The sequence below is a fragment of the Zeus faber genome (genome assembly GCF_960531495.2).
Source record: "Zeus faber genome assembly, chromosome: 19".
Classification (NCBI taxonomy): Eukaryota; Metazoa; Chordata; class Actinopteri; order Zeiformes; family Zeidae; genus Zeus; species Zeus faber.
This window is the reverse complement of record NC_137206.1, coordinates 7199866-7223844: the sequence shown is the minus strand read 5'-3', so window position 1 is coordinate 7223844 and position 23979 is coordinate 7199866. Positions and strand designations below refer to the sequence as shown.

Below are 23979 nucleotides of genomic sequence, written 5' to 3'. Positions count from 1 at the left end.
CTGACTTACCTCGTACCAGACCACACGGTTACATCAGCGGAGTTCTTCTCTACTGTCTGCACGGACAGAACGGCGGAGTCCGGTGTTCTATCTCAGACCTGCTCTCCTCACTTGGAGCATCTGACCATCATGTGCCGTCCCTTTACCTGCCCCCGTCCTACCTACCTCCCCGTCCTCAGGAGCAATAACCTTAACCCAATAATATTGGGTTAGGGTTATTGCTCCTGAGGACGGGGCTCTGTCCCTGCTCCATCAGCGAAGGGAGTCTGTTTGGGAGGTGCGGGGAGAAGGGAAGTGGAAAGGGGAAGCTCTGGTCTTAGAGCCAGGAAAAAAACCAAACGGGACTGTACGGATTGCACGTCTGTTGTCGACACATCGTCCAAACAATCGCATCTACACTGGAACGGACTGTCCCTTGCCCCATATATTCCGGCATTATTGTGGTATGTGTGAAAAGGCGCAAGATGGAATTGTTGAGATAGGTAGCTGCATGTGTGAATAGTGAAAATCACTAGCGGTGCCGTAAAGATTATCCCAGTAATTTACCAGGATATGTGTGAAAGGGGCTTGACAGAGATACATTTATGGTAGGAGAAAACTGCTTGCTGCGCATACATTCTCTTGTCTTTTGTATGTGTACAATAAGATTCTGCTCATTATTTCTTCTGAACAACACACCATGTATTATTGTACTAAACCGGGGGCGTAGTCGCAAGACACACCCAACCCTTTCTCTTAACGCGCCTTTATGCTTAGCCTATAAACTTCTGCTAATGCCTCTTAACTCTTTGTACTAATCGGGTGTACCCTGGGGGTGCACTTGGACAAAGTTCCCGACAGTTATTCAATTTACTTAAAACTTTAAGAAGTCGTACTTTGACTTATTTCTCTCCGCACTCATCCATCTCAGCCAGTGAACCTGTAGGCTCCGGAGGAGGCCTGTCCAGAGAAAATATTCCACTCTTCACTGCTCTCCGCTCCATCATCATCTCCATCATCTCATCCCCCCCATTCCCGCCCCTGTTTGGTGTGCGTCTGTGGGTTTTGGTGTAATTGCTTAATCCTTGCTTTTTCCTCATCCATCCGGAAATGTTCTGTCCTTGTCTTTTTTAAAATTTCTGTCTCGTTCTCTTCTTCACCCGCCCCTCTTATCTTTCCGGGACCGTAGGTAACCTGGACCTAACGGGCCCAAAGCAGGTCTTCAAGGCGGACCACAACCCGTGGGTGACGCCCATCGCCGACCAGTTCCAGTTGGGTGTTTCACACGTCTTCGAGTACGTCCGCTCAGAAACCTACAAATAGTAAGTAGTATTGCCAGCAAATATATCCATTGTCAAACATTTTCCGCATTCTTTCACCCGAGACAAAGTAAATGAAATGTAATTCCGTTCACCTGACCTCGTCCAACATAACTGGGGAAAACACTGCAGCGTTTGCCTCCAAATGTCGTCTCTGCCAGCTTAACGATGATTGACAAAGCCCTTACGGGCGTTTATAACCTGGCTTGTCCACAGGGAAACTATCCCACCCGAAAAACCACAAAACCAATGGATAATTGTGCCAATTTCTCCGGGTATAACCTGCTCACCCAACAGCTGAAAGTCTGCTATTTACCGTGAGAGTTTTTATTAGTCTACTAGCTACCACCGTGGCCTTTTTTAAAAGCAGGGCACATTTGTGTCTGAATTTCGACTCCTGCTTCTTTCGGGTTCAGAAGGGAAACGGCATGGACTGTTGTACTTTAATGGTGGGGTGGGGAACGGTGTGCTGGTATTTCTCCCCCTCTTGTCTGTTGGAAGCGGGAGGAGAGACGAGCGTAAATCCCTCCTTCTGAATGAGTTTCAAACCGCCGTTCGGCTCTGGGAGGCGCACTCTGGAACTGATCCGTCCGTGCGTGAGAACATGCATGCGAACACACATTTGTCCGCGCATCCGCCTGCGAGCATGTCTGCACATCGCTCCCGAGGCCGGCGTTCCACGCGCTCATGCGCATGCGTGTGCACACGTCAGTGCCTGGTGTCGGGGCAGAGTGGTGTTTGGGACGCAGGAGTTTAGGATCCTGCCTTTGGGATTACGGAATCCAGCTTGACGGCAGAGGGTTTGCACTGGGGCGACCACATTTGGCAGTGTTAGAAGTGTCCTCCTTCCATCCTTTTTTTGATTTTTTAATTTTATTTATAATGGTCTCAAAAGTTAAAACAAAAAAAACAGTGGAGGTACATAAGCATCTTTACCACAGGCAAATGCAGTAGAAATACTTGACAACATAATAAACATCAGGTTTTCCTGTTTGTTTGTTTTTTTTGGGGTTTTTTTTTCTTTCAATTTTCTCTATACATTTCTCAGCATTGCGGCAATTCGAGTTATTAGTCTACTTATTTTTTCATTTCTATAGTACTGCCATAGCGTTAGAGTTGAACGTAGCATATCCGTTGACACGTGGCATATGTAATATAAACTCATAAACTACGAGTTGCGGTGGACTTCTGAATTGACCGGACTGCTGACTCCAAAGACCATCTGTCATCTGTCATCATCATCTGCTTCCTCAGCAGCTGTCCAGGTGGGATGACGGAGGACTCTGCGTACAACTCGATATTATGAACCCCCCCCCCCCCCCCACACACACACACACACACACACACACACACGCACACACACCTTGTAGCCGATCACTACCTGCCAATTGAAGGCCAGTCTGTTATGATGAATCGCTGTGCCACAGGGGTCCAACCCCCTCCCCCATCCTCAAAGTTGCACACAGCCCCGTGTAACGACAGGCACAAACTTTTATTCCCCCCGCCCTTGTCGGGCTTCTGTTCTGCTCATTTATTAACGCAAGTGCAAATCACTGCGCGCACACACACACACACACACACGGCACTTGCAAACTGCCATTTACTCACGTACAACGGCAAGAGGACAGCAAACCTTTGTCATTTAACACAACTGAAAAAACTAAAACTACTAAACACTAAAACTAACAAACAACTAACTCACTAAACAAAGTAAAAAATATAAAATGGCTCTCGTGAAGGTTCCCTTTTAAAAACAGCCCCAAGTTCCACATCCAAAGCTGACATCCTGACTCGTAATTGGTTGGGGATGGTATGAGGATGGTAGCTCAGGAGCTAGAGCTGGTCGTCTAGTAATCTAAAGGCTGCTGGTTCGATCCCAGGCTCCTCCTGCTAGCATGCTGTAGTGTCCTTGAGCAAGACACCTAACCACTGATTGCTCCTGATGGCTGCGTCCGTCGGCGTTTGAATAATTGCAAGTCACTTTGGATAAAAGCGTCTGCTAAATGTAATGTAATGGTTGACGTATTTATAAATTTTTTGTTCCGACGGTTGTTCTCGGGCCGGTTCTAGGTCAGCGTTCGGAGCAGGTTAGCATTCACACACCAACCCTCCTCTGACAAGGGGGAGTGGGGGGGCAGATCACCTCAACTCACGGCAGGGAGATGATATGTCCACCGTTAATGTTTGTGGCTGCAAATGCAAAGCTGTAGAGACGTAGTGACCGCGCTTTGCCCCAGAAACCCCTGTCGTCTCAACTAACTCAAATGTTTATATATATATATATATATTTATTTATTTATTATACTTTTTTTTTTTTTTTTTTTTTTTTTTTTTTTGATGAGCTCACCAGATTAAATTCCTACTGAAATGTCGGCGAAATAATCCGCCTCCCGCTGTGCGCGCGCACACACACACACACACACACACACACACACACACACACACCTCTTTTTGTGTGTGTGTGTGTAATGTAAGGAGAATGGGTTGGGGTGAGAGAAACACCCATAGGCTTTAAAGTGTGTGTGTGTGTGTGTGTGTGTGCGTGTGTGTGCGCGTGTGCGTGTGTGCTTGGGTGGGGCTATACACATCGGAAGCAATGGTGTATGTGTCATTAAAGGACGGGTAGAAAACGTGTTGTGGGTTTATGAATGATAGAGATAGAAGTATGAGAGGTTTCAGGGGGAAGGTGTGTGTGTGTGTGTGTGTGTGTGTGTGTGTGTGTGTGTGTGTGTGTGTGTGTGTGTGTGTGTGTGTGTGTGTGTGTGTGTGTGTGTGTGTGTGTGTGTGTGTGTGTGTGTGTGTGTGTGTGTGTGTGTGTGTGTGTGTGTGTGTGTGAAGACGCCTGGATGTGTGCATGGACCGCTGCCGTCGGGCGGGCGATAACGGCTGTCAGAAGCTGTGGCCCCACAGCTTCATTCACACCTGAGGAAGTGTCCTTCACCTACCAACACTCTCTCCGCGCACGCACACATGCAAACCGACAGACAACCCCATCTGTCTCCAAGTCTGTCTGTGTATTTTGTTATTAACAGTCATCAGTTGTTACATCCAGAAAATTAATTGACCTTGGAGGACGCCTAACCAACGAGTTAACTAACCAGGACACAGACAAACACTCATGCCGTAGGACAGACATGTAGGCCTTCTGGCCCAGCGTGTGGCCTCACTTTAAGTCACTTGAGTGAAATATGTTGCCCTCTCTCTCTCTCTCTCTCTCTCTTCATTTATTTCTTGCTTTATTCAAGGTTTTGCCTTCCATCTTGTACCACTGGAACCAGTAGATACATGTGTTAAATTAAGGTGTTTTTTTCTTTCTTTCCCTCGCTCTCTTTCTCTCTCTCTCTCTCTTTCTCTCTGTATCTCTCTCTCTCTCCCTCTGTCTATTTATTTCTTGCTTTATTCAGTGATTTGTCTTCCAGCTTGTACCGATGGAACCAGTAGATACCAAACGTGTTAAGCAAAGTTTTTTGTTTTTTTCTAAAGCTCATCTCTCGCTCTCTTTCCCTCCCTCGCTCTCTCTCTCTTGCTCTCTCTCCCCCTCACATGTTTTCCCTCACACGCAAGACAAGACGTCTCATCTCTGCCGCAGTTAAGCGAGAATTGCGCACGACACGAGCCAAAACGTAACATGATCTCTTTAAAAAAAAAAAAAAATGCACAGACATTTTTCTAGCCCGCTCCAAACACTCCCATCACAATTTGTATTTGTTGATACAAGAGTGCCACTGCTAGTAGTACTAGAGACTCGGCAACAGTAACGTGTGTACACTGTTTGTATGCACGGGAGCGTACGTAAGGTGTAATTTGGTTCTCACTTTTCTTCTTTTTTCTTGCCTAGCTGCACCCAGACGTGTGAATCTCTGCTTTGCTGTCAGAATGCTCTTCAGGCTACAGGGAAAGACGCAGATGCTTCAGTGCAACCAACCACGCTCTCCCTCGTACTCCACTCGGGGACTACACATACTGTATTCACCACTAGTTAGAGAAAATAAACCAAGAAATTACAATTGAGGTGCCGATCACAGCTTACTGCAAGCGTCTCTGCCAGACTTGGTGGGAGGCATCACAGCATCTGGACAAAGTCCTGGCTGTTGAGAAAAGGCCAAGGGGAATACAACTAATTAAACTTAAAACTTCGAGAAGTCGAAACTGAGGTGGAACTGGACTCTTGCTAGGTTTTTTGTTACAACTCAGGAAACATTTTAGGAACTAGTAACACAATTCCAGGGTATTTGGGGGCCTTTTTTCACCGTAGGAACTTAGTGGATGATTAAATTACCGAAATTAGTTCCAATTGGGGAGTTCCCGGTCAGGAAAAAGTCCCTACGAGTGAGGTAGTACTTTTTGGTGAACCGTAACTATTGGTTTATAGCGCTGAATGGTGAAACGCAAACTCTGTGACAATCCTGAAGCACACCATTTTATGATACCCGCAAACAGCGGATGTAACAAACAGTCTGGTCCTGTTTCAAAAGGTTCCAGGCCGAAACGGTTCCTCATTTAGTTCTTGGACGTTGCACGAAGGCTATGTCTTTGCTTCATTTCGAAGACTGCTCATAAAATGTAGTCATGGAAACTGATGTCACCTCTTGATAACCCTCCCGGCTTGACCGTGAAAGATGCTGCAGATTGGAATGGAATTCTACGTTTGGTCTATAAGGCTACTGTAGCACCGCGCAGGCCAAATTGGCCCAAAACATTTTTTGCTCATGTGTGACTCAGATCTGTTTGTTTTTTTTTGTTTGTTTGTTTGTTTGTTTGTTTTTTGTCTCATGACAGTGTGAACAGCACAAGTCACATGTGGGTTGAGTTGGGCCGCTTTCACATGTGGTCCTAAATTGGACACAGGTCATATTTTTTGAAACGCGACCTCAGTCATTTGAACAGTCAAATCGAAATTCATGCGACTTTTATGTCACTAGAGCAGGGGCTCTCATGGCGGTCCAGCGCACAATATGTTCACGGACCAGGGACGCAAAAAAATAAAAAATAATTACCCATGTGTTTCTAGAGAAAAACTAGAGAATACAACTTTTATTTTACTTAATTTCCTTATTGTGAACGAAAGAAAAAAACGCCGCCGGGTGTATTTTCCTGTCATGTTTACTTCTTAAATGACAGCGCGCTACTTGTGCGCATGCGGGTCAGCTCAGGACAGTGACCCAGTCACACTGGAATCTGATGTTGACCACATTCAAACATTTATGTGAACAGCCAAACAAAAAAAATGTATCCGAGCAATAAATCCAAATTGAGCACGAAGGCTTTCCGTGTGAACGTAGCCTAAAGGTCCTTTGGCGCCCCAGGCAAATGGGCTCCAATTCTGTGTGTTTGCGTGTATTTAAGGGTTTACCTTCCATGCATATTTCATCTGGGAGCTTGTTATGTCGACAAAGAGAGACAGAGTTGGGTGCTGTTGATGTGCTGACAGGCCCGGCCCGTCTCGCCTACCACGTATGGCTCATAATGCATTAGCATGAGATAAACCAACCCCTCCTCTCCTCCACGTGACGGCATCTTTTATTCATCCCTTCATCGCTGTAATTCTCCAGTTGTCTGTGTGCATCCCTCTCTCTCGTTCGTGCTGGGTGCATAAACACAACTCGCTTTCCAGAACACACATTCGTCTTCCGTCGAGTTACGCACAACACAATCCTACAATACACTGCTAACTCCTAACTAAGTTAGAGCGGGTTGTCCAGTAAGCGAAAGATTGCCAGTTCGATCCCCGGCTCCTCCTGGTATCGTGCTTATGTGTCGTTGAGCAAGGTGCTTGACCCCCTAACTGCTCCCCGGGCTCCTCTATATGGCAGCCCACTGCTCCTAGATACGTCAGTTACTAGGATGGGTAAAATGCAGAGAAACTGCAAATTTCCCCGTTGTGGGACTAATAAAGGTCTATAAAAAAACAAATAATAATAATAATTATTGTCCGAGCTGGCACACAAACTCGCTGTGAAACAACAACAAAAAAAAAATCTTCATACTCATTCTGCCTCTTTGCAAAGATATTTCCAAACAACATCCATGGCAGCCAACTTTCTCTCCTTCGGACGGCCACAACACTCCTAACCTCAGACTCGCGTCAGGTCACTGGAAAACGTTGGAGAGCGATAGCTGCCTGCCATACGCTGGGCGGTCCGCCACTGAGCGACACGGCGGAAACGCCAGCGCTGAGATGAGTTCCTCTCCCCTCTGCTGCCCATGTGCTGGCTGTCAAGAGGAGATAGGAGTGTTCCGTGTCCATTAGGCTCCCCTCCGCTCGCAGCGACCACATCATTAGCAGCTAATTAGCTTCTAATTAGAGAGCCGTGTGGGTCTCAAGTCCACATGTGTGACAGGTTTTTACACGCAGGCTTGACCCAGAGTTGTCCCCCCCCCCCCCCCCCCCCCCCCGCCGGGTCGCCATCTTTGTCCTGAGGCCAGAGGAGAAAGACTTAGTAGAATGATACTGTGCTGCTATCCTGCTGTGGTTGGGAGAGAGCTGCTGAGGTCAGTCTATAGCATTATGACAAGAGCTACTCACATGTCAACTACCTAACCACCAAAGATGGCGCTTCACAAAGTATTTTTTAGGAGATTTAAAGCTGGGCAAACAAGTTCTCTTGGGGCCGAGAGTGTTTCTTGCGTGTCTTGCTTTATAAAGCTACCCCTGTAGCTTGAATGTTATTCTCCCTTGTAAGTCGCTTTGGATAAAAGCGTCTGCTAAATGACTAAATGTAAATGTAAATGATAATTTTATGTTTTTGTTTCGAGAGGTTTCTACTCGGGTCACTTTCTATACTACCATCATCCTGCTTCGCTTTCATGGAGTAGCAAAAATATTCCACGTGAGCAGTTAGAGACTAAATGATTTGCTGGAATGCACCTCAACGAAAGTTGATGAGCTCGGTTGGAGAGTGTTTTATTTATTTATTTATTTATTTTATTTATTTTTTCATTTTATTTATAAACTTGACAGATTTGCCCGATCAGTCTGGATATTTGAACCTATAACCCTTAACAAATAAGTAAATATATTAATTAATAATTAATAAATTATTACAATTTAAACCGCTAATCATATTGCAAGGACCTTTTGGAAATTTTTGGACCCGTATTGACAAAACAGCAAAGAAATTAACTGATAAATGAAAGTTGAATTCTGCCCCCCCCCCCCCCCCCGGCTGATCGACTGTGGCACGACTAAGTTCTGTTTCTCCGGAAATATACCGTCGCCTTCACACTGTTCCACTCGCAAGACTCTGTGCAACATGGCTGCTGAAGCAGCGGCCGTGCATCGTTCTCCGTCAACTTTCTGCCACTTGCATCACCCTCTCCCCTCCACTTTCTTTCTCCTCTGTAGATTGTATCGGTTTGTCCCCCCTCTTTCTTCTTCCCCCCTTCATCACCGCGAGCCATTTCTGCTTGGCCAGGCGGTGGCATTTTTATTCTGCTGCATAGGAGCAAAGGCACCCCGAACGCACACACACACTTAAAAACACAGATGCTTTGTGATATACTGTATGTATGTGTGCATGCCTGATATGAAAGGTTTGAATGACGTTCCTCTCCTTTATCTTTGGTCTCTTGCCCTCTGCGGCCCACGGGAGGCTGTGGGGGGTGGGGGAGGTCCAAGGCTGTCTTCCAACCTCCTTTTTGCGTTGTGCACCTCAGACCCCGTGTGTCCTTGCCTCTCGGCCATTTTTCTCCTCGCTGCAAATGGGGCAAGAGGGAGCGGGGCGTACGATTGGTGCGCCGGAGCTTCGGGAGGAGCCTCAGTGGCTCAATATGACTCGATACAATTCCCTGCAGAAGTCAGGATTAGAAAGCCGGGCTACCAGCAGCCACGCAGCCTTGGCCGTAGAACACTATCCAATGCAGACCAAGCCAAAGTTTTTAATAACAGATCTGATATTTGCACCCATCTGATAGTGAGGCTACATACCAGGGTGTGCCCGCGCACACACAGGCTTGGTCGCAGTCTCCCATCTTTTCTCATTATTCGGGCTCGGGGCGGGGAGCCTAGGGCCGGGTCCCGGTGAGGGGGCCCCAGCCCATAGTTAAACACACACATGCACAGGCATCGGCAGGGCCAACGGCGAAGCCTCCTGCACCCTATCGATCACACAGCTCATTAGGGAAGTACAAGACCTTCTCATTCTTTCTCTCTCTCTCTCCTCTTTGTTCTCTCTTATTTTGTCACTCCCTGTTCTTTTCCTTTTGGCCACCCTTTTTTTTTTTTATTGTCCATGACATTTCCTTAAAAAAGGTTCCTCCATATCAGAAGTGCTTTATTGGCATGGCAAGAACGTATTCATACTAACAAAGCAGGCTATGGCGAAAACAAAGAATGATTCTTTAGTTTCTCTCTCTCCACCTATTCCCCCCTTAATCAAAGAGTGGGACGCTTGCATTAAGGCCACCCTGGATAGAAATTCACCGTGCCCTCTCTGTCTCTTCGACCCGCCCAGGAGTCTGCATTATTTAGGAAGTGTTGAAAGAATACCATGTTGTCCATCGGTGGTGTAACGGAACGTGGATGATCCGTGATCCGTACGGGTCCCACTCCATGGTTCGGCTCGCATGTGAACCACGGATCAATTGCGAAATGTAACCATCATAGTGAAGTACACTTTCACTGCCCCTGTTACCTTTTAAAGTCATAATTCCATAAATCTCTTTGCATAGTTGCAGTGAAAAGAAGACTGACAAGACGGATGCGTGCTGTGTTTTACTCTGAAGTGCAGTGATTGGTTCACGGTTCGTCGCTCTACGTTGCTGCTACTTTACCACAGGTGGTGAAGGGTTTGCAGTATGTCGCCGCTGCGCGTCTGTGCGTCCGCCATGTTGGCGCGGTCAAGAGCCGCTAGTAAACAAGTACGATGTGTATTGAGAGATGCAGACTTCTCTACAAAATCGCTTTTTATTTCATTGTTTAATTTAAAAGTTTAATTCTAAATTCAAATTTTCATGAAATTTAGTTTAGTAAGTAATTAAGTTCCTTAGTAAAGGAAGAAGGTATCATACATGCCTCATATTGCACTTTAAGTAAACAATTGAGTATTAAATATTTTATATATTTTTTAAGATTTTTTTCAAACATTGGACATCTTAAATCTTGTTTTCGTTTGACCATGGGCAAAATGACCTTAATTTCAGTGTTTTACACAAAAAATGGAAAGCAAAGCTATATTTGTCTCCCTTTTTTTGGTGTGTGTGTGTGTGTGTGTGTGTGTGTGTGTGTGCGTGTGCGTGTGCGTGCGTGCGTGCGTGCGTGCGTGCGTGCGTGCGTGCGTGCGCGCCAAGGTGGTGAATGAGTATAGCAGGTTGACATATCAGTCAGAAATGATGATGAAGGCCGCTAGGTCTGCAGCCATTAGCTGTGCTCGTTTGTCACACCTCGTTATTATTGTCAATTAATTAATCACAGTTTAGAGCTTTTTACGTGGGACGTTCTGTTTTTTCCTTTTTTTATTTTGGTTTTGCAAATGACAAGAAAGAACGTCGCTTCCCCCACCCCATGAACCCAAACCCAAAAGTAGAAAGAACTACAACTAAATATCCGAGGGTCCCATATATGAGAAGCTTGTGACTCAAAAATATTCCTCCTGCCTTAACAACCTCTCCAGCTCCATTCTGTTATTCCTGCTCTTTCTCACCTCTCCTCCCATAAACCCCAACCCCGATTTAGACTCCAAGCTCCTGGTTGGCCGAATGGGGTTGAGTGATGATGGCTCATGGGTGAAATAGTCGTCGTTCATTCGTCGGAAATAGCATAAGATGTATTTTACTGGGATGTTTTTTTTTTTTTTTTGTTTGTTTTTTTTGTTTTGTTTTTTTGCAAGATATTGACGTGAATGGTGGATTCCCTTCTCAGTTCCCAACAAGAGATACTGCTTCCTTTTGGTGGCCAACCTGTTATTTCCCTTGACAGGGATTGGATGTTCGTCTGTGACATCATTGCGGAATCCCTCGTCAATTCCCTCGGTGGTTAATTATCAACATAAAGGAATTTGGCGAAATGTTGACGAACAACTTTTTACCCGTAAGCGCGAGACATGGCCTCATGGGACTGCACGCGTCACAGTGGGCTCTGAAGACATTAACTCCTTGTTAAGCGTTAATGCACATACACTCCAGGCCCAGCTGTAATTTACATCCCAGTTGGATCATGTTTTACTTTATTTTGTTAAGTGGGGGGAGGGCCATAGTGTTTCCACACCATTGTTATAGTAGACTGCTAAATTGCCTAGCAGCTCTGGTGAAAATGAGTCGGCTGGGAGAGGGAGGACCATATCGGATCAATGGCCTATGGCCTCCCAGTACATTTATCAAAGGGCTTATGAGAGTTGAACGCACACGCACGCGCCCACACAGATATACACACACACATGCACGCATGCACGCATGGGCATTTTGCAGCGCCTGAACACAGTGTACCATCGTGCGCAAAAAGAACAAACACACACCGAAGCAACGTAAATGGAAAAAACGACAACTCTCAATCTCTCCCAACCCCTTATACACCAACCACACACACACACACACACACACACACGCACACGCACATGCACACACACACACACCCACTCTCACCCATGAACCGAGGCTTGTCTTGATTAATTAAGCCGCGTGGAAAAGCAGCGCTCCATAAAGACACCATCAGGAATCTGAAACCATTAGCCCGCCTTCTCCTACCCTCGCCTTTAATTGGCCCTAACAGTTCATCACCGGAACCCTTGCCACACACACACACACACACACACACGCAGACGCACGCACGCACGCACGCACACACACACACACACATTTTCAAGGCAAATAAAGGAAATGGGAAATCTTTCTGTTGATCTGTAGATAGCACCGTTGTCGGCAGAGCTTATATTAAAGCGTACTGAACTATTAGTGTGTGTGTTGGGGGGCTCTGTGGATACCCCATGTCCCCCCTGGGCTCCGGCCTCCTCTTCAGTGTACAGCAGACTGTGACGGAGGGAGGGAGGGAGAGGTAGGGGGAGAGGTAGAGGGAGGGAGAGAGAGAGGGGGGGGGAGAGAGAGGGAGCAGGACAGCTGGTGCAAACCTCTTGTCTGTGCAGAAAACAGAGCGAGAGGAGGAGAGAGGACTCGACCCAAAGACCCCACGGGACCGAATGTCGACTCTCTCCTTTTTCAGACTTTCCGGGGGTGGGGGTGGGGGTGGGGGGCTCCTCTGACACCCAGAGCACACGGCAAAGATCCATCAGAATCGCCAATCACAACCCCTTCACAGAGAAGAGCAATTTGGGGGGTGGAATTAACCAACTGCAATCATGCCTGTTACTCTCCTTTCGAAGAATTTTGTCGCATCCAATTGTACTTCAGTACTCACTGGATGGATGGACTTTATTGATCTCCAAAGGGGAAACTTATTTGGCGTAACATGCTCACATTTCAGTACACCCACAGGTACCAATGATTTTACATGATACTCAGTACTCGTTACTGTTTTCAAAAGTATTAATACTTATTGCTCCCTGTCAACAGTAATTTTTTACACGACTCATATGAATTTTCCGTTACACCCCACCAAGTTGGTAACTGCGTCCTTTCTACTCAAAATGCAAACTTTGCGCGTGTGAATGTCAGGGTTATCGAAGGTAAACGCAGCCAAGGCTTCAACTACTGACGCTACCTGTGTCTCTACATATGTACATGTACGCACATACGCAATATATATATTGTATATATGTGTGTGTATATAGTGTGTGTGTGTGTGTGTGTGTGTGTGTGTGTGTGTGTGTATATATATATATACGTGTGTGTGTGTGTGTGTGTGTGTGTGTGTGTGCGTGCAGTATATAGTAATTTATTTACTGGGAAAAATCAATCAATACAAAACAATACCGTAAATGTATTTGGCATTTAAACTACATCCTTCAGATTGGACCACATGCTACGACCTTGTGCTTACGGTTCTGTAGCCCCTCCCTCCCTCTCTTCTCACTCACTCAACATCCACCGAGCACAGCGGTACTTCATTATCCACCGACGTATGACGCTGCATTTGCTGAGGTAAAATGGGAAGTGGGGGAGTAATAATCAAGCACAAAAATGTGAGCGCAATGTTAACATATAAAACGTGAGATGCACCGATCGATCGGCCGCTGAATTCACACGCCCGATGCTGTGCTCATGTCGTCGTCCTCGTGCTCCGATAATCAAACCCGATACCAACGTAATGTAACGTGGTGGCGTAGTTGACGCTCGAAAAAGAGAGCGAAAGAAAGGAAATTGTGGGCTGTTTGGAGGTACTTCAAGGTAAACGAAACGAAGAACATGAGATTAAGTTGTTTATTTATCACCTGACAATGTTCTGACATTGTGCAGACCATGTTCCTATCGCTGTCACTACAGCGTCTGCTCTGGTTGTTCCTGGTGAGGAACTGGATTGGACTCTTTTTTTTTTTTTTTTTGAGACTCAGTTCTTGACGAGTCACTCTGTTAAACGAGTCGTTGGATTTGATTCAGTTGCTGTAACGCACGGTGAGCGAAGGAGGACTTCCAGTGAACGAGAGTGAGAAGAGTCGGCCATTTATTTTATTTGTTTATTTTTTTGTAATGATTGCATCTTATTTTGTAATGTCAATTACCATACAAATATAATAGAAAGGTAAATTGGCACTTAAAGTGAAAGAGAGTTTCATTTGAAGTTTGAACTGGACATTTCCATGTTAGTTATATGTTGGGTTCTACTAAAGCTCAGTGAGAGTTCCAGGTTGAATTATACTGAAACTTGGTGACAGTTCATATTCAATTTTATTGGAACTCAGTGACAGTTTCATGTTCTGTTATTGTTCCATAGTGAATTATGAGCAATTAATAAACAGTGTCAAAATCAGCAATCTCACTACTGTGGTAACTGAAAATTGCAGCGGTGGTCCATATGTGCAGCTGTCCAATCACGTGAGCGTCATCAGATCACATGATGTATTTATCATTGACCTACAGCAGGTTGGAAATCTGCTGTACGTATCTGCAGGTCGGACTTAAAAAAATCAGAAACAGGAGTCGACCAAGAAAATGACAATGGGTGCATCTCTAGTTGGTAAACATGTTCAGTTACATTATGAGATGATGCATTTCAAGGGGTATATCCTAATGATATGAGTACGTATACTGTATATAGTTAGCTGTAGTAGCTCAAATACGCTGTGATGAGCCTCGTTACCAGACGACTACGGTGTGAATAACTGATGGAGTCAATTAGCTGCAGTCACTCAAACACCACGGAGACTCCCCCTTACACTGTTGTGGTACTCAACATATTTTACCACGGTTGGCAGCTCTGTGAAATGCACAACTCAAGTTAATCCTTTAATTTGAATTTAAACTTTTTTTTCATCATCCTAAAATCACTATAGTAACATGAACCCTCTGTAACTTCTAAACATTTCCTGCCTTTATTGTTTTATGACAACGATCGTTTTAAGAAAGTTCCACTTTTCAGATCTTTCACTTTTCGAACCTGTAACCAGACAACGACAATTGCCAGAATGCAAATGGCGGCGTCCTCCCAGCCATGTGGTTATCACCGTGACTACAACATGTTATATTTATAATCCAGTGTTGGTTTTCCCTATTCCCTACTGTTTTAAATTTTTAAACGGTTGAACAATTTTTTTCTTTCTCATAGCGTGCTCTTTCGAATAACATAATTACCGCAGTCACGCTGACTCCTCGAACAAAAGCCTCGTAGCCCAAGTATTTATAAAAATAATTTTTCAAAAAAGAACGAGTTCAGGGTTCATTTTATAATTTTTTTATTCTTCCGGAGCCGATAAGCCAGAGAGTGTCATTGTAGAGACACCTCCCGGCTCTATTCCTATTTCTGCTCCTCCACTCCATCCTGCCGACTAGTTAAAGGATTTTATAAGTTCTCGTCCTCTCGTCCGTGTGTATGTGTGTGTGTGTGCGCGTGCACGGATATCCATTCACTCCCTCCACTGGGCAAGGGAAACCTTCCCCGCTCCCTCTCTGCCAGGATCTGTCCTCGGCATTCGTCTCAAGTCCCCTGTGCCTCTCCCTCCCTGTCAGAGGGAGGGGTGGGGGGAGGAAGATAAAGAGCCGGGGAGGGAGAAAGAGAGATGGATATGTCGGAAAGTTGAAAAAGGCAGGGTGACGGAGAAGAAAGACGGACAGCCCCCCTCCACACCCTCCCATCTCATCACAGAGCTGTAAAACAAGGCCAATTTACTCCCCGACTCCCAATGCCAACTTTCTCCCCCGCCTCCGTCAGTCTGTCTTCGCGGCCTCGGTCGGGCCCCTCGTCTGGCGCTGACCAGGCCCCCGGTCGGAGCTCGTCTCGTTTTCAGAACCTGGCTGGAGGTTCGCAGCAAGAGGGGTTTGGGTTTTCGGACCCGACTGGGCCTTTTATCCCAAACCTTGAAGATTGACACGTCGGAGGGATTCCCCCTTCCGAGGGCCAACAGCAAAACTCACCAAAACAACTTTTAAATGTATCCAGTAGTGGTTTACCTCAGAGAGGCACTATCGAGCTCCATAATAAAAGTATTCGTATAATTGTAGTATAATAATAGTAGTAGTCATATTGAACTCTTAACTCATTGGATTGGATGTTGTTTTTGTATTGGATGAACCTTTTTTTCCCTTCTGCAGACCATAAGGGTCTATTCTTGCCTCTTCTATTCTATAAGCAAAGATTTCCAATCACCCATAATAATTCAGTAGTACAAAAGTAATAATAATAATAAGAGGATGGTATAATGACTGTATCGGGTCATTCTTTGGCCAAGCACCGATGGCCTCCGTCGCCAGGGAGAGATCTGAATAGACAATCTAAACAAAAGAAAGAGCTGTTGTCGTCTCATAAACTATGACAATATTTCAAACCAACCGATGACTATGACGCGGACGCTTCTGGTACTCGGGTACACTTGGAATGGACGTCGTTCAGGGCCACTTTTTTTTTTTTTTATTATTTCAGTTTCTTTTGGGTTTGTTTTCTCTCGGCGTTCCACGGCAATCATGTAAACGGTGGCCGTGATCATTGGCTACTCCTCTCCTTTCATTTGTCAGGCTGTGGGCATTGTCGGGGTTCTTTTTTTGGGCCCACTCTTCAAAACATCTGTGCCGGACCAACTTGGCCGCGGCGTGAACCTCTTGAAGGGCCCCAGGAGTGCCAACCGGGGGCCGGGGGGGTAAATTGAGGATCAGGCAAAGAAGATTCAAGATTCGAGTTTCAAGAGGTTTATTTGTCGCATGGATATACATACAGTACGTTCATACGTATAAGTTCCGTCCTCTGTCGTCCTTGCTCTGAGCGGATTCAAAATCAAGACACAAAGTCTCACCGTTAAACTTATCTGAAAATGTGGTTCTTTTGGGGTTCTTCCCCTTTTCAGGTACGTTGATGTTGGTAGAGATGCATGGTGCCGGGGGGCTGAGCTAAAAGCTTTCCATTTCTCTGGGAAGCCCAGTACTGCTACTGCTGCGACAACCTCCAGACACTCTGCTGGTCCCCTGGGGACGGCTGGGTGGGGTGCGGCGGGGGTTGGTTTGGGTATTCTGAGTGCTTAGCCACCCCACCCAAGTCTGCGCTCTCCTCCAGGGGTTAGGATGACACGGCTGGCTGGGCAGCTCTTCCAAGCGTTGCTGGGGAGGGAGAATTCAGTGTGTGTGTGTGTGTGTGTGTGTGTGTGTGTGTGTGTGTGTGTGTGTGTGTGTGTGTGTGTGTGTGTGTGTGTGTGTGTGTGTGTGTGTGTGTGTGTGTGTGTGTGTGTGTACATTCTTAGATTCTCTCTCTTATCTCTCTTAAGTTTGGGCATTGTGGTGTGAATAGAACTGGAGATTTGAGGGGGGTGAGCTTTTTCTTATTTCCCAGGAAGAGGTCCTGACGCTGGGCAACCGTGAGTCCACAGCCAGCCCTCTGCTCGTCTGGGTGAGAATGTGAACTTGCTTCCTCAGACTGTAGGAAACTGAAGGGTGTGTGTGTGTGTGTGTGTGTGTGCATTCCCCTTTGTGTGAATTTTTGTGTGAGCCTGAATGCCTTGGGGGGGATTTTGGGTGTTTTTTTTATGTAAGTGCATACCCACCCTAAATCACCCTAACTAGTTACCAACCATGAGCCTCTCATAAAGGTGTGTGTGTGCGTGTGCGTGCGTGCAGCATTTTAATAATGTCACTTCATTTGCCATTTACCCCCAGTGCAATGTTCCCATCTCCACACGTGGAGGAGGGCGAACGGGTGAAATCGCTCACCCAGGTGGTATATATACACACACACCTCCTCCTCAGCCCAAACTCTGGCAATGTTTTCCCAAAGCTCACTTAATCACACCCTGGTACGAGAAGGTTTATTTGATAAAGTACAAAAATAATCAGAAGAATGTTTGACTTTAATAGCAAGGGAGCTGAGGCGCTCATGACCTTGGTGTGTATGTGTTGTGTGCGAGCGTATGTGTGTGCACTTTTTTTAATACATGTACTGGCTGTGTTTGTATTTACGTGTGTGTGTGTGTGTGTGTGTGCTTGTGTGTGTGTGTGTGCTTGTGTGTGTGTGTGTGTGTGTGTGTGTGTGTGTGTGTGTGTGTGTGTGTGTGTGAGAGAGAATATTGAACACTTTCAAGTGGAGCCCCACAGTGACCCAAGTGGCATTTACCTGCTCTGCAATTAGAGTTACAGCTCTCAAAGGGTACCGCTGGAGCACCCCTCCCCAACCCCCACACACACACTTAGTCACACCAAAAAAAAAGGGGAATGGATTTAAAAAAAAAAATATATATATATATATATATATTAAGGAATAAAACCTTTGCACATATTTATGACTGCATATAAAGCCCTCGTGAGCTGTGAAATACAAAGTTGAGAAGCCTGCTATGCTAAAAACACAGATTCACTCTCATTCACTATCAGTTTGGGATGAATTCTTTACAAGCCTGAAATTTGTGCGTTTTTTGTTGTTTTGAAATGGAATAGATTGTTCAGAGAAGGAAATAGGTCTTCTTGGTTGAAAAAAAAGTGCCTGACTCCAGGGGCTTCTTTAAGTGCAATAAGTGCATGTTAAAGAGACCATCAGACTTGTGACGCCCTCGACACTGAAGGAAGAAATAAATGACGAGATATCTGTATTTTGAGAACTTTTTATATATATTTATTTTTAGTTTTAATTTCCTCCACAGCTTATATTAAGGTTAATGATTTTATTTGTAGTATTTCCCTCGCTCCGTTAACTTTCTTTATTGTTTATTCATTTGCTTAATTGGTTGGTTTTTTTACAATTTAAAAAAAAATAGGAATTAAAAACAATGATGTTTTAATTCCCTGTATAGCTTATTTTATTTTTAATGTTTCCCTCATCAATGTATTGTTTTGTAACAATTAAATATATATTTTTTAATTAATTAATTCATTTATTCATTAATTGGTTTCCTATACAGCTTAGACCAAGGTAAATGCTTTTATTTGCAATGTTTCCCTCACTCCATTAGCTTTATTTCAGTATATTTTTGCTAAATGTATTGGCCCAAATTGCAAATCGCCGTTGTGTCGCACGTGCAGTGCTGCCGGAGTCAACAATGATCAGGCATTTAGCCAGCGCTCATTAGGGGAGGGAGGGAGAGAGAGAGAGAGACTTGCACTCTCTGTCTGTCTCCCCTCCCCAGCAGCCCCAGTTTGGAGATAATTGTCTCTTTGTGGACCCTTTCTTTCCCCCCAGCGGTGCGATGGTGCTCAGCTGGGAGAACAGGGAGAGGGAGGGAGAGAGGAATACAGAGGGGGATGGAGAGACGTGAAACACTTGATTTTACCCTATTCATTGGAGGCACTTTGTCAGGTCAAGTGGCCGTCACATCAGAGTTCACGGCTTAAGGGAAGGCGGTCGCTCAACGCGTGGGAACACTCTCCTCGGGTGTCGGGCTGGGGTTGCCCAATTTGACTTTTTGTAACTTTGCCAACTTACCAGTCAGTGTTTTCCCGCTCTGCCCTGTGTTTACGAGCCAAATAGCACAGGAGTCATACGCCAGAGCCTTTAAAAGCGTACAGCGGTTTGACAGCAGGTGAGCGGGATGGGTTGAGATGGCAGCGGGTGGGACTAGGGGGACGCGAACGTGAAGAGATCTGAAAGATATATGAACATTCCTATAGCTTTAACTTTGCAAAGACATTAAAGCGCCGTACTGGGTTCCGGCATTCGCACAGCCGATATGACCGTTTTTAAAGCAAAAAGACAGCAGCGAACAGGAAGTCCTGGGTGGTGTATTGAGATGAGTGGGTCGCGTGGCGGTTGACGAAGGGGGTGAATTCTACTTTTTCCCTCCAGCTGATCGCCTCCCTGCGTCGGCGCCAGTACTCTTCTTATGGAGTGTACTGGCGACGGTGATCGCTGAAATCGCGATCCTTTTTCAGCCCGAGGGCCCCCTCGGCGGATAGAGAAACAGAGCAGGACCCCCAATTTGTGATGCAATTTTGTCTTGCATTTTGAGCCCGATCTATGATAACATATTTGGGATCCTCAGTTATGATGCTTGCGGTTCGTCTGCGTTTACATCAGATTTAGATGTATTTACGTAACTTTTGTTCCCCTGGTAGATGGAAACAATTCAGTGAAATCCACCTACACAAAGGTTTCATAAATCTAAAATTGGGTTTGAAATGCTGTTTAATATCAATTCAATCATACAAACCATTTACCATGTGTTTTTATTGAAGTTCAGCCATGCACCCTGATCATTGTATGTCAGAGACAGAGACACACACACACACACACACACACACACACACACACACACACACACATATATACATATATACATATATATATATATATATATTTGGTCCAAAATACATTTTAACATTTTTCACAAAGATAATTTTGATATAAGGTTCGCGGATCCCCGGTTGAAGACCACTTGTTGAAAGTAATAATGCTACTGTCGTTCTAATTTAAATTCCCCATTTCCGCCCCCATTGCAGTTTGTACGGCAGACACTTGCAGGCCAACCCGGAGCCCCCCAAGAAGAACAACGACAAGAGCAAGAAGATCAGCCGCAAGCCCCTCGCCACCAAGAACAAGTGAGGAGAGACAGAGGCGGAAGGAAGGAAGGAAGGAAGAAAGGAAAAAAAAAAAAAAAAAAAAAATGTAGAGAGCGACTCACTGCATGTGCCTTGACCCCCACCACACCTTGTTTTTATTCTCTTATCGCCCTTTTTATACTGCAGTGTAAACGCTGAACTTACTTTGAAACCTTTTCTGCTTTTGGTTCCCGGTGAACGATGCTTGCGAGTTGGAGGAAAAACATCATTCCTCATCTGTGTATCAACCAGTTTTAATCTCCTGTTCAGCTTATACCAAGGTTCATGATTTTACTTTATCTAATTATTTTTTAATTTTTTTAAATTTTTTTGTGATGCATTGACAGAATTGAACACATTTGGCCCGCAGGGCCAGGCCAATTCACAAATATGCGCGTTAGTCTGGAGTCCCTCAGTTCATTTTCAATTTCCAAGGGGCGTTTGCGTCCAAAATGTCTCTGGACGCCATTGGATAGACCTACAACCAATCAGAACATTGAATGCACCTACAACCAATCAGAGCAGTGGATAGACCTACAACCAATCAGAGCAGTGGATAGACCTACAACCCATCAGATCAACGAAACGTGTGACGTAGCGCTGAGCGAGGGAAGTCAACTTTTACCAAAAAGTACGGCAAACATCTTTCCCTAAAACAAAAAGCTTTGTAGAGAACGTAATGCGTCCAGTTTGTTTAATACTGTTGCAAACGCGGATTCAGCAGACACAGCAGCGGCAGCCATCTTGGTACGGTGCGGCAACAGCTCCCTGCATCGTCATCGTATCAAACCCGCCCCATATTTGATATACTCTTGTGCTCGGCCTGACCCTGGCAAGGTTGGGTGTAAATCTGTCTGAATGGGAGGGTGGCTAGACGTATTCTGCAGAGCAAATGGAACATGAGCTCGCAGATTTGTCAGGTTCCCAAACTAGAACATATCACAAACCAGCAGATAAAAACTGAACCGTTGTCAGTTAAGCGCCAGTCATCACAATTACCACAGAGTAATAAACAATGTACCAATTTATGTCATGTAGTAATAAACATTATTACATTGTGTAGTAATAATATAAACATGTCACAGACACAAACCTCCAGTAGAATTCCATATTTCACACGTTTCAGACAATATCTTAATTTAATGGATAGGTTTGCTATTTTTTGCAGCCCATGCCCCATTGCACTGCATTTAACCACAGTGAGACTCTGCAGCAGAGTGGTAAGTTTCCTCGTTGGTAAAGTATTCACCCACGTTCAGCTGTGATTATGTGCTTATAAATGATGGGAACCGACATTTCAATACGAAAAAAAACCCATCAAACCCACCCTTTAATGATGACGCGACGCCGCTGGGGGATCGCCCGCAGTCTTGACTTATGGCCTCGACTTTGATACCTGTTCCAAAACCAGCGCGGGCCATCGCACCCGATGATGCCGACGCGCTTTCAGACGATGCCGTGGAGGTGTCTGAACCCCTCATTCACCCCCCAACGTCTTCCAAGAGGCCTTCGTTGTTCCCGCCTCACCCCGCCCCTCCCGACCCCCTTCCAGTCCTTTGCTAAGGGGCCGGTTTTCCGATAAACCCCGGCCGGCAGCGGGCTTGTGTGCCCACACGCACGCACCCCACCCGAAGCACCCTGGCAGGAGAGAAGCCACCGCGGGGGGGATCCGAGGGGCGTCGGGCGATGAGACTAACCTCAGGCTCTGACTTGAGAGGGAGCCCTAACAAGCAAAAAATACAATCTCTCTCTCTCTCTATGCATGCCTCTGCATGCCCCCCCGTACTGTTTTAATACGCATTTACAATGTCGCTCCGTTGTGTTGATAAAGGTGTGTGTGTGTGTGTGTGTGAGAGAGAGACAGACAGACAGACAGACAGACAGATTGTGCGAGCGTGCGAACGCATGCCTTGCTCGATTCGGGGTTGGATTTAGATTTAACTCCGTCTCTTGGATCCCGGCCACAAGAGTAGTCTCTATCTTGCGCGCCCACGTGCGTGCGCGCACACTCTCTTACACTCTGTGTAGTGCCTTTTTATTTTAACTGCCTTGTTTGCCAAAGCGGAGAGAGGTGTCGGGATCTCCTCGTGTGTCTCTGGTGTTCAATTGTCTCTGAACTGCGGCTGGCCTAGGGCTCCCAGCTCGGCCCAAAACACCGTCTGAGGTCCCTCCAAAACACAGGGCAACAAGTAGATCGGAACAATAGGACATCGATTTAAAAATGTTCTATCTATATATATATATATATATATATATTCTTCTTTTTTTTATAAATTTCTTTTTCCTCTCGACACTAGACACTGGGGGATCCAAAAAGTGAGTCGCAGTAGTGAACTACAGTCCTTAAAATACTTCAGTCTCCATCTGAACTCAATTACAGCTCCCTATTACGGTATTCTTTTCAGTAGTGTGTCTGTGTGTGTGTCTGTGTGTGTGTGTGTGTGTGTGTGTGTGTGTGTGTGTGGTGACTGATTTCAATTGTTCTATTTCATCTGTCTCAGCGTCTATCTGGGACGCACCCAAAGCCGACGATAGCCTGGACTTTTTTATCACACTCACCAAGGGCTATTTATAAATCCCGCCCCACAAATTTTTATTTTTATTTTTTTTTAATAAAAGATCGCCCTGCTGTCCCATCACATTTCAGCCTGTTGCAAAAATGAATGAATGTAATCCTCACCGTTGTTTTTTCAATTTTTATTATTGTTATTATTTATCAACCATGCGCTCATTAACACTTGCCACGATATACTGTAACGGCCATTTGCTTTGTTGATCAGTTGTTTTGAATAAAGCGATCAATGCTGTTTGAATTGAATCTGTCTTTTCATTGCGGTTCTGTGGGCTGTCCGATTTTTTTATTTTATTTTTTATCCCCTTCAGTTCGAGGGGCGGAGAAATGGCCCCAAGTGGAGGAGCACAGGTATCTTGGGGGGTGGGGGAGGTGGGGTCTGTGTCAGGAACCAGGAACCTTATTACTGGTACCCGGTACTTAGGAGCATCATGTTCCTGAAGTCGCCAACACTTGGAAAGTGGTCCCGGTCCCGAAAAAGTCACCGCAAGCTTTTTTTTTTTTTTTTTTAACCGAGCAACTGGAACCACTGGGGCAGAGTTTCCGGTACAGAACAACGCCGATGGTTCAAATACAAACTAAAATCGAAGCGACAAGTTGCTGTTGATACTTGCCGTTTCAGACGCAAGGGCACGCGTTGAGTTTTTGGGCTCACTCTGAAGTTGTGATTCATATTTAATGCACTTTGAGCATCAGTCTAGCATCTTGTGCTTGAGTCTTAATGTCTTTCTTTTCTTTCTTGCCCTGCTGATCTGATTCTGGTACTTTCAACAAACGGCGGCTGCGGCGCACCATGGTTTCGCAGGGAGGAAATCCGGGCAGGGGTGGGGAATCCATCAAGACCTGACCTACAACAAAACATAAGATAAACACACTCCGACAGGCACACACATTCACCAGCCCTGGCTGCAACCAGAAAAACAACCTTTTAGCGGGTCCCGGATCTCGCTGTCAGCCTTTCAGCGCCGTTTCTCCCTGTAACAGCAAAGCACAACTCCTATGGAGAGGTGCGCTGCTCTGAGGCGTGTGTGTGTGTGTGTGTTTGTGAGAGAGAGATGG

The 23979-nt window shown here is 45.5% G+C and overlaps 1 protein-coding gene across 1 annotated transcript in view; it reads left to right on the top strand.

Moving 5' to 3' along the window:
• The window catches only part of rsu1 (Ras suppressor protein 1), a 55729-nt gene extending 32574 nt beyond the window's left edge, over positions 1-23155 (top strand). Inside the window, exons 8-9 of the mRNA XM_080019987.1 lie at positions 1169-1301; positions 20250-23155. Coding sequence (XP_079876113.1) covers positions 1169-1301; positions 20250-20352 — 236 coding nt within the window. The 3' untranslated portion in view covers positions 20353-23155. The remainder of the gene's footprint in view (positions 1-1168; positions 1302-20249) is intronic.
• The last annotated feature ends 824 nt before the right edge of the window (positions 23156-23979 follow it).